The sequence below is a fragment of the Nycticebus coucang genome, chromosome 7 (genome assembly GCF_027406575.1).
Source record: "Nycticebus coucang isolate mNycCou1 chromosome 7, mNycCou1.pri, whole genome shotgun sequence".
Classification (NCBI taxonomy): Eukaryota; Metazoa; Chordata; class Mammalia; order Primates; family Lorisidae; genus Nycticebus; species Nycticebus coucang.
The window spans coordinates 119,897,997-119,914,136 of NC_069786.1; the positions used below are offsets into that span (position 1 = coordinate 119,897,997).

A 16,140-nucleotide genomic window follows, 5' to 3' on the forward strand; every position below is an offset into this window, starting at 1 on the left:
CAGTGACTAATGCCTGTAATCCTAGCACTCTGGGAGGCCGAGGCAGGTGGATTGCTTTAGCTCAGGAGTTCAAGACCAGCCTCAGCAAGAGCAAGACCCAATCTCTAAAAACTAGCTAAAAACTAGCTGGGCATTATGGCAGACACCTATAGCCCCAGCTACTCTAGAGGCTGAGGCAAGAGGATTGCTTGAGCCCAAAGAGTTTGAGGTTGCTGTGAGCTATGACACCACAGGTCTCTACCCAGTACAATAGAGTATGACTCTGTCTCTAAATAAAGAAATAAAGAAATAAATCGCTGAATAGATCAAAAAGATAGAAAACTTAAAAAAATTAACAGTAACCACCAGAAAATTATCCTTTTAATTACAAGTACAATGTCTTTACTATATAATCATTATTAACAAAACACATATATTCTATAAATTAAATACATAGCCCAGACTTGCTATTTCTTAAATAGTTTAATCATTATATAATCAAAAGCCAAGGAAATTGTTTCACATGCAGTTCCTCAAAAATGTGAGATCAGGAGGGAGCGGGTAGGGGTGTGTTGCCACACCTTCTGGGGGCAAGACATGAGGGACTTTACCTAACAAATGCAATCAGTGTAACCTGGTTTCTTGTACCCTCAATGAATCCCCAGCAATAAATAAGTAAGAGATCATTTCAGAAGATCACTGTCTATAGTAAATAATTCACGCTAGTTAAATAGGCATGGAGGAAGATGGAGGGGGCAAAAATGGGCAGAGGCAGAAGAGCTGGAGGTGGAGGAGGCCGGGAAACTCTGGGCAAAGCAACATTCCCACTGCTTTCCAGGTCCCTCTCCATGGCTAACCGGCAAAAAGGAGGAGCTCACTCTCACTTTGGGGTTATCTACTGCACTCTCTACACCCCCACACTATTAGCCCAGTAACCTGAGGTGACTGAGACATCAACTCCGTCTTGAGATCTTAATCAAAGCCACAGATACTTAGAGAACTGGAGCTCAGCCCCCTGAACACAGAAACCATCACAGCCCACAAATGTATCATCTTAGTCTAACTATAAAGTAACTAAACTAAAATATTGTAAACCCCTGAAAAAGAGCTTCTACATAGAACGTCAGAAATAAATATTCAAATACATACAATTTCATCAAGTTCCAAACCAAATTCAAAGCATAGTTCATCAAATTCTTCGTCAGCTAGGGAAAAAAAAAAAAGAAGACTGTTAATTTTAATCTGTTCTGCATAAATGAAAATTCTATATAAACTGCATTATCTTATTATTGCCTTACATTAAGCATACTTAATATCAGGCACCAGACGTCATCATTTAAAAACAGAAAAGCTTGGCCAAAACAATTTTTAAAGGTAAAAAAAGAAAAACAAAACTATTAAAGGGCTGATTAGTCTACAGTGGTGTCAACTACAGAATTAGGTTAGCACCACTGGAAAGTTCGCCTCTCCGTGGAAAGAAAACCTGTTAAGTAGGCATCAAATATAAACTAGCCTTCAAATCACAGATCCAACACAATGGAAAGTCATATAAATTCTATCATTTAAAATTCTCTGAGGTGGCCTGACACTTGCCTTTGGAGCCAAGCCAATCAAAGTCTTAATTCTATCCCACTTATTAGTTCTGAGAGCTTGACAACTTATGTAAACTTTCTCGCCACCGTATGTAAACTATATGGATGCTTCACTCGTAAAATGGCATTTTACAGCCATTTGTGGCACAGAATCGTGGAAAGATTTACACGAGATGATGAAGAAAATGAACTTGGCATAGTATCTTGAAACATAGTAGGTCTGCAAAAATGAATAGTTCTTTCTTATTTTAAAATTACATTCCACTTGGCTTTGCTATGGGATACAGCATTTTCAGAGGTATTTTTCCTTTTTTTTTTTTTTTTGAGACAGAGTCTCACTATGTCACCCTCAGTAGAGTGCCTTCGTGTCACAGCTCACAGCAACCTCCAACTCTTGGGCTTAAGCGATTCTCTTGCCTCAGACTCCCAAGTAGCTGAGACTACAGGCACCCGCCACAACGCCCGGCTATTTTTTGTGTTGTTGTGGTTGTCATTGTTGTTTAGCTGACCCAGGCCAGGTTTGAACCCGCCAGCCTCGGTGTATGTGGCCAGCGCCCACCCACTATGGGTGCCACCCTGCCATTTTCAGGGGTTTTATACTATCAAAACTTGAACACAAACCATCATTACCGGATATTCTAGTGAAAAGTAGGTCTTAAGATTTCTTATCCAGATATTGAACTGCAATTCAATTCAACAAACACTTACTGAGCACCCATTTTATGCCAGACACTGTAAAAGGTGCCAGTGTTACAAAGATAAAACACAATCCTTGCCTTAATTACTTCCTCCGGTGGCAAAGAATCCAACCAGACATATAATGAAGTTAAGTACAAGGTACAGAGATAGCACAAAGGGAGTAACAACCCCATTTAGGGTCAGCTAAAGCTTCAAAGAAAGGATGAGCATGGGGAGTAAGTAACAGCATGGCAAGTTTGGAAACTCTTAAGTAGTTCCACGTAGATGAAGCGTTAAGTTCTTGTCAAGAAGAGGTGAAGGAAGAAGCAGAAAGAGGCTAACTCACGATGTGCCAAGGGATTTGTCCTCTGTCCTACCAGTAGGCAACAGAGTAACACTGAAGGACTTCTCAGCTGGACAGAAGCAGGATTGGATCTACATCTGAAAGACTGGTGGCAAGGTGGAGAATAGAGTGGAACAAGGACTCTACTGCAGTTTACAGAGAGATACAGTCAGGGCTTTATTTAAAGCAGCTTCAGTGAGTATGAGGAAGAAGGAACTTAATTAAGAACTGTTGCAAGGCAGAAGCTCAACGGCCTAAGATGTAGGAATAGAGAGTTGGCAGGTGTCTAGGATGACCCCCAGGTCTCTGGTTTGGGGGAAGTAGATAAGACAAATAATAACAGTTACCTAGCCTCCAAGACAGCTCCCAGGGTTCTCTGTCTCCTCATATTCATGCCCTTGAGTGAACTGAAGTCTGAAGCAAACATATGAATGAGCCTGGAGGCAGAGTCTCCAGCCCAATCAATCCCTGAAATGACAGCAACTCCAGCAGACACTTACCTCAAAGTGGTGACAGACCCAGACCCAGAACCATGAAGCTAAGCTGCTCCCTGATACCTCTCAGAAACTAGGTGAAATAATAAAGACTTGTTGTTTTACCCTCCTAAGTATTGAGGCAATTTGTTATGCAGCAATAGATGACTAATACAGACTTCAGTCCCTGGAAGTGGAGGGCTACCGTAACAGAAACCAAAGATGCAGAAGTGGCTTTGGAACCAGACAGGCTTGGAGAAGTATAAATGAAAATCTAAAGGGGTGTAAAAAAGCTGTTGATAGAAGCGTCATAGTCTTTAAAAAAGGTGCAGGTAGTGGCACCTGCGGGTCAAAGGAGTGGGGCGCTGGCCCATGTGCCGGAGGTGGCGGGTTTAAACCCAACCCTGGCCAAGAACTACAAAAAAAAAAAAAAGAAGAAGAAGAAAAATAAAATAAAAGACATATAAAGGAGGATGGGTGTGGTGGCTCAGACCTATAATCCCAGCACTTTGGGAGGCTGAGGCAGAAGGACTGCTTGAAACCATGAATTCAGGACCACCTTGGACAACATAGTCAGATCCTGTCTCTTCAAAAAGTAAAAGGAAGGAAAGAGAAAGGGAAAGCGAAAGGAAAGAAAGGAAGGAAAGGAAAGAAAGGAAAAGAAAGAAAGAAAGAAAATAGCTGGGAGTGGTATCTACTTGAGAGGCTGAGGCAGGAGGACTGTTTGAGCCCAGGAGTTCAAGGCTACAGTAAGCTACGATGGTGCCACTGCACTCTAGTCTGGGCAATAGAGACCCTGTCTCTAAAAGACAAGAAATTCAAAGGTTGTGCCTCACAAAAATCCAACTAATCCCACAATAGAGCTTAATTAAGAGCGCTGTATCAGCAGAAGCCCAAAGTACAGAACAGCTTCTTTCAGAGATTTGTGGGTGGTGTAGTTTTTAACAAATGAAATGGAAGCCAGTAAGAGACACCTAAGAACCCACAAAGTTTTTAGAAGAAATACATATGTAGAATCATTACCTCAAAAAAAAAAAGTGGGCAGTGCCTGTGGCTCAGTGGGTAGGGCACCAGCCCCATATACCGAGGGTAGTAGGTTCAAACTCGGCCCTGGCCAAACAGCAACAAAAAAATAGCTGGGCGTTATGACGGGCGCCTGTGGTCCCAGCTACTCAGGAAGCTGAGGCAAGAGAATCAATCGCCTAAGCCCAAAAGCTGGAGGTTGCTGTGAGCTGTGACGCCACAGGACTCTACTGAACGCAATAAAGTGAGACTCTGTCTCTATAAAAAAACAAACAAACAAAACAGAATCATTGCCAGCTTATACTGAAAGGGACAAAAAAAGAACAAAATGAAGTCCTTGAACCCTCAAAATTCTATTAGCAGAAGAAGACTGAGAAAATGAATCAAGTATAAAGCACATGCTTTCCAGAGATCTCTCAGAAGATAGAACCAAGGGCCTAGCGGGAAGGGCAGAGAGAGCCAGGGAGAATTATCTCAAGCCTTCAAAACCAACCAAGGACATCCAACATTTGTCATTCAATTTCAGAATTGCGCAGATGGATGACTCCTTTGTGCCTCCCATTTCCCCTCCTTTCAAAGAGGATCGTCAGTGGTAGTTATCCTATGTCTGTCCCACCATTGTGTTATTAGGTGTATATAGGGCAGATAACTTGTCTCTTGAATCTCTCAGACCAAGAGTTAACTGTACTCAGGGAGCTTTAGCCACATCTGGACCTGATTTAGATAATGAGATTCTGGATTTTGAGCTGCTGCTGTAATGGAATGACACTTCTAAGGGCATTGGGAGGGGTTGAGTATATGTTGCATGTGAGGGGAACTCTCACTAGGGACCAGAAGTTGGCCTTCAAGATGGTCTTTAATAATATCCACCCCCTGGTATTCACTACCTTGTACTGTTCCCTTTCCACACTGTGCTAGAATTGGTTTCTGACCAAGAGAATATGCAAAGGGCTAGTAGATCACTTCTGAGCTGTTACTAAAGACTGAGGCTTCTATTTTGAGCGCTCTCTTATTTACCTGGTCTCTTGGACCTCTTGCTCTAAGGCAAATAAACAAACATGCCATAAGTAGTCCTGTAGAAGAACTCATTTGAGGCCAACATGGGAGAAACTGACAAGTTTCTGGTCAAAAACTGCAAGAACTGAAGTCTGCCAACGATCACCTGCAGTGAACTTGGCAGCAGTTTATCTGCAACCCTTCATATAACTACAGATCTGGCTGATCCCTTGACTACAGATCTGGCTGATACCCTGACTGCAACCTGGTAAGAGATCCAGGGCCAAAACTGCTCAGCTAAGTCACTGCCCAATTCTTGACTGACCCTCAGAAAATATAAAACAAATTTTTGTTGTTTTCTAAATTTTGGGATACTTTAGTATGTAGTAATAGGTCACTAAATAGTTATAATAGCTACATAACTATAGATATATAATCAAATTTTACAAAAACTATTAAAATATATTGAATCCAATTATCATATAATGTTTTATTCCTTTCTGATGTATTTCACCAGTTTAGATGCAAGGAAGAACCAACAATAAAACTGTGATTAGTAATTTCCTCTGACAAAATGACGCACCTAGGTAACTACATCTTAGGGTTTGTAAGATATACATGGAGAACTCTGGTAGTATTGCCAGCAACTACATCAAGCCAGAACAGGACCAGAATTGAACAGCAGTAATACTAAATCAGTCAACATCATGGTAACCATCTCAGCAAAAAGCCAGTTAAAACATAGACTGGGGGACAAAACTGTTCCATAGGAGTTGCAGGAGAAAAACAACCAGAATAACAAAAAGCCTGAGAAAGAAATATCTGTGATAAGCACAGGGGTGGTAAAGAGGAAGGTGGTGACTGATACAAAACAACGGAATTTCAGATAGACAGAAAGCAACCACTGGAGGGACTTAAAAAGAGAGAGAGGAAAAAAAATGTGGATTTTAAAAAGGCACATGAGACATTATCTGAAAACAAGAAAAAAAGAGGAAGACAGGGAAAAAAAGGTAAGAAACAAGACGTATTTATACTATTTGGACCTGAAGCTTTGCTGAACATGCTTTTCCGAATCTGATCTCAATCAAATTTATACTTTGCGGGTTTCAAAAAAGAATCCCATAAACTAATGATGAGTATCTGACCCTCCTGAAGTACATCTCAAAAACATCAATCTTTTTGACATAAATTTTTTAAAAATTCAATAGCTAACATATTTGTGGAAAAATCCAGCTTCCCTGATAACCCATCATACTATTACTTTAAAAAAGGGAGAGGACAGCTAGAGAATATTAAAACAACAGATGATAGCAAATGCGTTATAAACCTCACCACGTTTTAAAAACTTGGGTTTTTCTTTCCTATAAATGGAGATTAGCATGAAAACTGAGTACAGATATTCTGAACAAATATTTGTTGCATACCATCTTGTAAAATTCAAGCATTACAAGTTGAGCATCCCTAATCCACAAGTCTGAAATCCAAAATGTTCCAAAAATACAAAACTTTTAAAGCACCCACATGATGCCACAAGTAGATAATCCCACACTTGACCTTATATTACTGGTCAGAGTCAAAGGATAGTCAAAACTTTGTTTCTTGCACAAATTTACTAAAAGTATTGCACAAAATTAAACTCAGGCTATAAGGCATATATAAACCATAAATAAATTTCAGGTTTAGACCTGGATCCCATCCCCAAGATATCTCATTACGTGTATATAAAGGTTTCAAAATCTGAGAAAATCCAAAATCCGTAACACTCCTGGTCCCAAGCATTCTGGATAAGGGATAATCAACCTGTGTAAGTACCATTAGTGAGCACATTGTCTGTAAGGATACACAAGAAATAATAATAAGCATGTTATAAAATAAACAATGATTAAGAAATTAGAGCTGAATTCAAAGGGAAAGGCATTACTTCTACTTTCAGGAACTTATGACAGAACTCATGGAGAATAACACTTCAAGAATAAATAATACCTAAACGTGCACCTTTAGAAACGTTTTTTTGCAAAGCTAATTTTATTTTAATAGTACCAATAATATCTGATTCTGTGAAGCGGTACCATCATTAAACCTATTAGGACTTTGTTATCATGCTGAACCCTAAAACCAAAAATAGCTTTCACAAACCAGTTGCTATAGCCTTTATATAAGCTGAAAATTATGAGGTGGGGCAACTTCTTCAGCGGTGTGGTAACTGATAACAGTTTCTAACATTCTCTCCTTATTTTCAATCGTTGTGTTTTCAGAATTGAATGAGAGATGAAGTGTAATAAGAAGAGTAAGCCCACAGAATAAAGACTACTCTTCATGTAGGTCTCAGATCACCCTATCTAATGTTGTTCTTAGCACAGTACCTTTTCTTTCCTTAACAGCATTTAACATTAACGGAAAGAACTTTAGAAATGTGCTGGTTAGTTATTGTCGACTTTCCTTCATCAAATGAAGACGTGGATCTTATGTGTAATGAACCTTATGTGTAGTTCCAAGCTCTTAGAATAGTGCCTGACACATAATAGGTGGTCATAAACATTACTAAAGTAAAACCAAGACAAATGGAATGCCTTCTCCTCCCCGTTTCCAAATTCCTGCTCCCACCCCCTCACAAACTGAGCTTCCACAGTGCTCTTCTTACAGCACCGAACAGGCGACAGTCGGAATGAAACCTGGGGCTTCTTTCCTACTCTATCCTCTGGCACTGATATCGGGGCAGGCACGTAATAGGCGCTAGCTGTCAGTTCTGTGAATGAATGACACGGGAACCAGGAACGTGCATTCGCCAGCCCTCCCCGTGCAAATCCCCATCGGCCGAGGTCAAAACCTGCAGAGCAGCAAGAAAATTGTCACGATGGCCCGTGGAAGGGAGTCCCAACTTCCAGGAAGAGGCGTAGGTCCCAAATTATAAGGCTGGCACTCACTGTAGGTCCGGCCCAAGGCTTGGAAGAGCAGATCGCGCTTCACACTGACAGTCGGCATGGTGAGTCAGACCCATTACGCCTGCCCGGCGTACAAGCCCCGGATGCAGAGACCTGAGTGCGAAGGACCCAGCCCTTCTTCTGTGGGCTGTCTTGAATATTGCCAGTCTACGTCCAACAGTTCTGCGCTAGTTTTTCAAATTAAAACAAGTATATTGGTACTACCAGCTCATCTAACTTAGATATATTAAACTAATAGCTGAGAAGCTTGAATAAGAGATAAAATTGGACAGAATTAGCGGGGACTTGACAGGCAATAGAATAGACTGACGCTGAAGTCCCAGATGCCTCTACCGCAGTAAAGAAAGAAGACCCCAAAATAGGTGGGTGGGACGAGAGAGATGGAGCTGCGGGAAGCGGGCGGGTTCCCCAGGCGGAGAATTCCTGCCTGGAGGTGGCGGCAATGCGTGTGGGTGCGTGGGGTGTGGTGGTGGTGGGAGTGTTAACCTCACTTTTTATGTCCTAGTTTTCATTTTATGTTTTCTGGTTTTTTTGAGAAAGAGCCTTACTCTGTTGCCTAGGCTAGAGTGCCGTGGCGTCAGCCTAGCTCACAGCAACCTCAAATTCCTGAGTTGGAGCGATTCTCCTGCCTCAGCCTCCTGAGTTGCTGGGACTACAGGCGTCTGCAACAATGCCCTGCCAATTCGTCTATTTGTTAGTACTGAGACAGGTTCCCCTCTTGCTGGGGCTGGTCTGGAACTCCTGAACTCCCGGGATCTCCCGCCTAGGCCTCCCAGAGTGCTAGGATTACAGGCTTGAGCTAACGGACCAGCCTTTTTACTTCACTCTTTAATTTCTCTTGTAATCTTATAAAGTGATATATCTGTGCTTTGTTTGAGCCTTTCAGCAGTCCTGTAAGGAAGGTATTGTTCGAGGCCTTTTGTTTGGAAGAGAAAATGGCTATTCAGTGCACTCTACTTTGAGATTCTGTTCACAGTCCTCTGCCAACGTTAATTTCCTCCTTAAAAAAAAACCTGAATTTAATAGTCTGAGTAACGCGCCCTTCCTCCCACCCCCCAAAAAATCAGGCCCTAATCCTTGCAACATGTAAATCTTATTTTATGTGGAAACACAGATTCTTTATGTAGAATCAAGTTAAGGATTTTGAGATGAAGAATTTATCCTGGGATTATAAAGATGGGATCTAAATGAAGTCACATGCATTATATGTGGGAGGCAGAGATTGTGGAGTGGGAGCCACAAAGGAAGGATGCCAGCAACCACCAGAAACTAGAAGAGACGAGGATAGATTCTCCCCTATGGAGAGGAGATTCTCTCCACTAGGGAGCAGCCCAATAAGGCACTTTGATTTGTCCCAGTGAAACCGATTTTGAATTTCTAGCTTTCAGAACTATGAGAAAATACATTTTTAGCTTTTAGATCAATGAGTTTGTTGTAATTGATTTTAGCATCCAAGGGCCACTAAAATACCAAGGTAAGTATTATTATCATCCTGGTTTTACAGATGATGAAACTAAGGCACAAACTGGCAGTTCTATAGAGAGCCTTGTCCTCCCTTTCTACTATATACAGTAAGCTAGTGCTTCTTCCAAGGCCCTTCGCATGAGGAAACCGAAGGTGGGCCAGATTTAGGCTACCCTCATAATCAAGCAGTTTTTCACTATTCAGTATTTGCTTCCCTCCATAGTTGCAGTCAGTCCCCTCCCAGTAACTACATAACAGGTTAGCAACACCCCATAAATGGCAAACATCTTCAAATGCCAAATACAATTTTCTGTCAAAATTTCCTTAGTGTTTGGTTAATGAATAAAGGACTTCTCGAATTATTGCATGCTGACCTCTGTTCTGAGGATGCCAATTTGTTGTATGGTTTCTGAACATGAGTATCCCTATCTATAAAACAAGGATAATAATATACACCTTAGAGAATCATTGTTAGGATTAGACATAATAGTCATAAGTAACCAGTATGAGTCTTTTTTTTTTTTTTTTTTGAGACAGGGCCTCAAGCTGTCGCCCTGGATATAGTGCTATGGCATCACAGCTCACAGCAACCTCCAACTCCTGTGCTCAAGCGATTCTCCTGCCTCCGCCTCCCAAGTAGCTGGGACTACAGGCTCCTGCCACAACGCCCAGCTATTTTTTGGTTACAGCCATCGTTGTTTGGCAGGCCAAGGCTGGATTTGAACCCACCAGCTCAGGTGTATGTGACTGGCCCCTTAGCCACTTGAGCTACAGGTGCCGAGCCACCAGTATGATTCTTATCATGCATGTCATAGTTCTTGGAAATAGCGTGGCTCTTTTCATTGTTATCTGTCTTCCCAGTCAGTTTCCTGCTAGTCTCACACCACCAAGAGATAGTCTGTTCCCATCTCACATCTTCCAGCTCATCCTTCCTATTATTGCACACATTACAAGTACTCTGTACCATGTCTGTGACTAGCTAAACTGTTAGAAGATTCTAATGGAAAAGAGAAAACTAGGCCATTATGACATTAGCTGACTTATAGGAAAGATACTTGAAGAATGTTGAGATAACGTAATGTGAAATGTACGTAGGTGCTTCTTTCATCTAGTTTTAGGACCAGCCCAAGAGCAGGGATGAGGTGTGAGAATTTTATAGAAGTTAAAGATGGGCTGGGGGAAAAAAAAAATCATGAAAAACCTCTTGATTCGTTTGAAATTGAGATGCAAATTAAAATTTTTAATATAATGAAATGCATGTTTATAGCCACCTGATTGGTAAAACTTTGAAAGTCTGGCAAGTCAGATCCTAGAAAGAATATGGGAGCATAAATTGATAGAAGCATTTTGGGAAATACAGCCTTACCTAGAAAAATGGGGCATGTAGAATGGGTACAGGCGAAACTTACTAAAGGCAGAATACAAATGTCTACATACAGTAACTAAGAAAATGCCATGAAGGCTACATTGAACAGTTTGATGAGAATATTTCAGATTGTATATGAAACCCGCACATTGTACCCCTTGATTGCACTAATGTACACAGCTATGATTTAACAATAAAAATAACTTAATTAAAAAAAAAAAGAAAAATGGGGCCTATGTTTACCCTCCTACCTGGCAATTATACCAGGAATATTCTCCAGAGAAACTATAATCTAGGCTTGGCGCCTGTGGCTCAAGCCACTAAGGCACCAGGCACATACACCTGAGCTGGCGGGTTCGAATCCAGCCTGGGCCTGCCAAACAGCAATGACGGCTGCAACCAAAAAATAGCCAGGCGTTGTGGCGGGTGCCTGTAGTCCCAGCTACTTGGGAGGCGGAGGCAGGAGAATCGCTTGAGCCCAGGAGTTGAAGGTTGCTGTGAGCTGAGATGCCATTACACTCTATCCAGGGTGACAGCTTGAGGCTCTGTCTCAAAAAAAAAAAAAGAAACTATGTGCACTAGAAGACCCAAATAAGAATATGGTTTTATTGTTCACTATAACAAAAGGCTAGAAACATTCCAATGTCTGTCAGTACTGCAATGAGTAAACCATTACAATAAATTTGTACAGTAAAACACTACAGTTCTGAAAACGAATTAAAACTGCATCTATCAACCTGGATAAATCTTAAATCATAATATTAAGGGGGTGGGGAATAAATCCCAGGAGAGTAAATGTAGTATACTGCCATTTGTATAAACATTTAAAAAATAGGCTAAGCTAACGAATATATTGTTAGACATACACAAATAGAATGGCAAAACTAAAAGCAAAAAATGATAAATTCAAAATATGAGACTGGTTAGTTCTGAGTGAGATGGAAGGGATGCAGCCTGGGTTGTTAGGATACCTGTATTAGAGTTCTCCAGAGAAACAAAACCAATAGGAGGTAGATAGGTAGATACTTATTGTAATATTTTGGCTCCCACAATTATGGAGACTGAGAAGTCCCACGATCTGCCATCTACAGTTTGGAGACCCAAGAAAGTCAATGAGATAGTTAGAAGGCCTGAGAGCTGAAGCTGTCCAAAAGGTAAGGGCAGGAAAATATGGATGTCCCAGCTCAAGCAGTTAGGCAGGGAGTGAATTTAACTTTCCTCCTTTTTGTTGTATCCAGACCTCAAAGTATTGGGTGATACCCACTCACATGGTGGGCAGTGAGAGTGGGGAAGCAGCATCTGCTTTACTCAGACTATCAATGCAAGTGTTAATTTCTTCCAGAAACACACATGTAGAAATAATGTTTAACCAGTTACCTGTTTAAGCTCATTCATTCACTCACCAGAATACCTGGACATCCTGTAGTCCGGTTAAGTTGACACATAAACTATACCATTACAGTACCCACAAGGTTTCAAAAATGTTGGTAATGTTCTATTTTATCTGGTATACCTGTGTGTATGTATTTTAAGAAATTAAAGATGAAAGAGGGAGACAGACAAGTGCGGTACTCTGTTTTGAGGGTGAGGGAGATAGAAATTCTTAGTACATTATAGCCGAGTAGAAACACAGCAGGAATACTTGACCTTTGACTTTGTTTTTATTTTCCATAAAGGACTTTTTTTTAAAAAGTTTAGCTGGGCATGGTGGCTCACACCTGTAATCCTAGCACTTTGGGAGGCCACGGCAGGTGGATTGCTTGAGCGCAGGAGTTCAAGATCAGCCTGAGCAAGAGCAAGACCTGATCTCTATAAATAGCCTGGCATTGTGGCAGGCACCTGTAGTCCCAGCTACTTGGAAGGCTGAGGCAAGAGGATCACTTGAGCCCCAAAGGTTGAGGTTGCTGTGAGCTGTGATGCCACACCACTCTACCAAGGGCGACAAAATGAGACTGTGTCAAATAAATAAATTAGTCTGATTTTTAATTCCGTTTCTTCATAGATTTGGGGGTTTAGGTTATGGTTTAGAAGGTTTTCCTCCATCCCAAAGTTATTTAAAAAACAAAACAAATTTACTTTGGAGTACTTAATTTTTTTTTTTTAATTTGTATCTCAGATCTTTCTGAAATTTGTTCTGGCTTTTGTAGTGAGTGAATGAACCAGCTTTGTTTTTCTTTTAAGCAAACCCAGTTAACCCAACACCATTTATCAAGTAAGCCTCTTCCCCCCACAGATTTGAAATGCCTTCTTTATTAAATTTCCATTCACAGTAGAACTTTTGTAGTTGACCACCTTAAGTTAGAACAGACATGCATCACATGTACATATAAGTATGGTAGGCCACATCCCTTATGTTGACCACAATATGTTTACATATTGGCCTGTTACCTTCCTTTGAATAGTTAACTTACAGAGGTTCTGCTCTGTGTGTGTGTGTGTGTGTGTGTGTATGTGTATGGGTTTGGGTCTATGGCTGAGCTATGTATTTTATTCCCAATGCCAAACTATTTTAATTATTATAGCACTACAATATACTCATATTTTACTACTTGGAAGAGTTAGTGTACCTTCAATGACTTCCTTTTTTTCTTTTTCTTTTCTCTTTTTTTTTTTTTTTTTTTTGACACAGAGTCTCACTTTGTCAACCCTTGGTAAAGTGCTGTGGCATCACAGTTCAGTCTTGGGCCCAAGCTATCCTCTTGCCTCAGCCTCCCAAGTAGCTAGGACTACAGGCACCTACCACAATGCCCAGAGATTTTTTAGAGAAGAGTTTTTCTTTTGTTCAGGCTGATCTTGAACTCCTAAGCTCAAGCAATCTACCCACCTCATCCTTCCAGAGTACTAGGATTACAGGTGTGAGCCACCACACTTGGCCTTAATGACTTCATTTTCAAAAGTTTCAGGACTATTATCTCAGGTTAATTTTTCTCAATGAACTTTAGAATTATTTCAAGTTCTGGAAAACATTCTTTTAACATTTATGAAGAATCAGACACCATTTAAGGATTAATTTAGGATTCTTTCTATACAAGAACCACAGCCACCATGGAAGTTCTTGAACACACTAGGTAATGGCCCCTGTAGGCCTTTGAACCAGCAGTTCTTCTTGCTTGAATATTTTTGCCCCCAACCCCTTGGCTCCTAGAAGTCTTCTCAGAAAGGCCTTCCTGGACCATACTATTTGTTGTGGTTGTTAGATATAAATGCTTCTCCCTGCTAAAACATGGGTTCCATAAGGACAGAAAATTTTTATGGGTATTTTATTAATTAATTAATACATGGCAAGAATACAGAGCAAACTCTCAATAATTTTTGAAGTTTACTTTTAATAATAGCAATACTTATTTAGTATATTATCTATTCTTTTTATAAATACAGACTTCTAATGAAAAAAAGAGGCAAAGAAAGGTGAAGAAAGAATTGATCAAATACGTCTTAGCACCTGTAACACCGTGGTTACGACACCAGGCACATACACCAAAGCTGGCAGGTTGGAACCTGGCCCAGGCCAGGTAAATAACGGCAACAACAACAACAAAAAATAGCCAGGCGTTGTGGCAGGCGCCTGTAGTCCCAGCTACTTGGGAGGCTGAGGCAAGAGAATCACTTAAGCCCAAGAGTTTGAGGTTGCTGTGAGCTGTGACGCCACAGGACTCTACTGAGGGTGACATAGTGACGCTCTGTCTCAAAAAAAAAAAAAAAAAGAATTCATTAAATACAAACAAAAATGGGGGATTCAAATTAAAACAACAACGAAAGTAGGAATATTTTCTCCAGGGAAAAATGGCAGGAATTAGATAAGTTAAAGAAATAAACCCCACATTAGCAAAGATTTAGATCTGGGCAGTCTCAGATACTCATGCTGGTAACATAGGTTGCAGTTTGACAACATGAATCAACATTTTAAACACGTTTTCTTTTGGATCCTGTAATTATTCTACTGAATTATTCTAAGGAAATAAACAAGTATTTCTGTCTATTTCTAATATAGACAATTTGGAAACAATGTAAACATCCAAAAGTGTGAGCTTGCTTGAATAAAGTGTGACACCTCCATGCGCAGAATCTATGTGAACACTAAAAATTACATTGACTTGCTACCTGGCTTAACATGCTAAAAAGCCCACAGAAAATGATATTTTAAAAGTTACCAAAAAACATACTTTAAAAAAATCATTTTTTGTTTTTAAAAAAATTGTGGTAAGTATATGATGAGTGTGAACAAAAATAAAACAAATAACATAATGTACAACGAAGTACTGACAGTGGCTATCTTTGGGTGATGAATTATTTTGCTTTATATTTTACAAAACTTCTTTTTTTGGAGACCAGACCTTCCTCTGTCACCAGGCTAGAGTGCAGTGGCCCCTTCATAGCTCATTGCCTCCCCTCAGACACCTGGGCTTGTCTACCACATTGGCCTCCTAAGTAGCTGAGATTACTGTACCTTAGACCAGCTAATCTTTTTTTAAAACTTAGAGACAGAGTCTCACTTATGTTGCCCAGGCTAGTAGGTGACATTACAGATGTGAACCACTGCACTGGCTCAAGTATCTCTTTTATTATGAGAAAAACAACAAGAGGCCAGGCACAGTGACTATTGCCTGTAATCCTAGCACTCTGGGAGGCCAAGGCTGGAGAATTGTTTGAGGCCAACAGTTCAAGACAAGCCTGAACAAGAGAAAGATCTCTGTCTCTACAAAAAACAGAAAAATTATCTAAATGTGGTGGTGTGTATCTGTAGTCCCAGCTACTCAGGAGGCAGAGGCAAGAGGATCACTTGAGCACAAGAGCAGAGGAATTAGAGGTTGCCTTCAGCTGCGATCATGCCACTGGGCTCTAGCCCAAGTGACAGAGAGAGACCCAGTCTCAAAAAATGAATAAACAAACAAAAACAAAACCCCAAAATCAAAAAACAAGAAGGCGATCATGTAGACTTTACATCTTTTGTATTAACCTGGAAGGAGGTGAAACATATTTTTCTTAGTAAAGTATGACAAGAATGGAAAAGCAAGTATCCAATGTACTCAGCACTAATATAAAACCAATAGACCAATACATGTCTACACAAGAGAAAAACTCAATTAAACTCAAGTGGGAGGGGAAGGTGGGGGAGAAGGGAAGAGGGAAGGGGATTGGTGTACTCTCACTAACAGGCACAATGTAAGGGTGTATGGTACGCCTCCTGGCGGTGGCACACAGCTATGACAGCGCTTTCCCTAACAAATGCAAACACCGTAAACTAATGTTTATACCCTCGTATCAATCTTAAATTTAAAAAAAA

General features: G+C 40.5%; 1 protein-coding gene across 2 annotated transcripts in view; it reads right to left on the reverse strand.

Moving 5' to 3' along the window:
- FARSB (phenylalanyl-tRNA synthetase subunit beta) overlaps window positions 1-8,105 on the reverse strand; it is a 71,773-nt gene extending 63,668 nt beyond the window's left edge. Inside the window, exons 1-2 of one of the 2 annotated variants that reach the window (XM_053597112.1) lie at window positions 8,009-8,105; window positions 1,129-1,184 (exon numbers count right to left, since the gene is read on the reverse strand). In XM_053597112.1, the coding sequence (XP_053453087.1) occupies window positions 1,129-1,184; window positions 8,009-8,066 (114 nt within the window). In that variant the 5' untranslated portion in view covers window positions 8,067-8,105. The remainder of the gene's footprint in view (window positions 1-1,128; window positions 1,185-8,008) is intronic. The other variant, XM_053597113.1, reaches the window with a different exon arrangement.
- Between the last annotated feature and the right edge of the window lie 8,035 nt (window positions 8,106-16,140).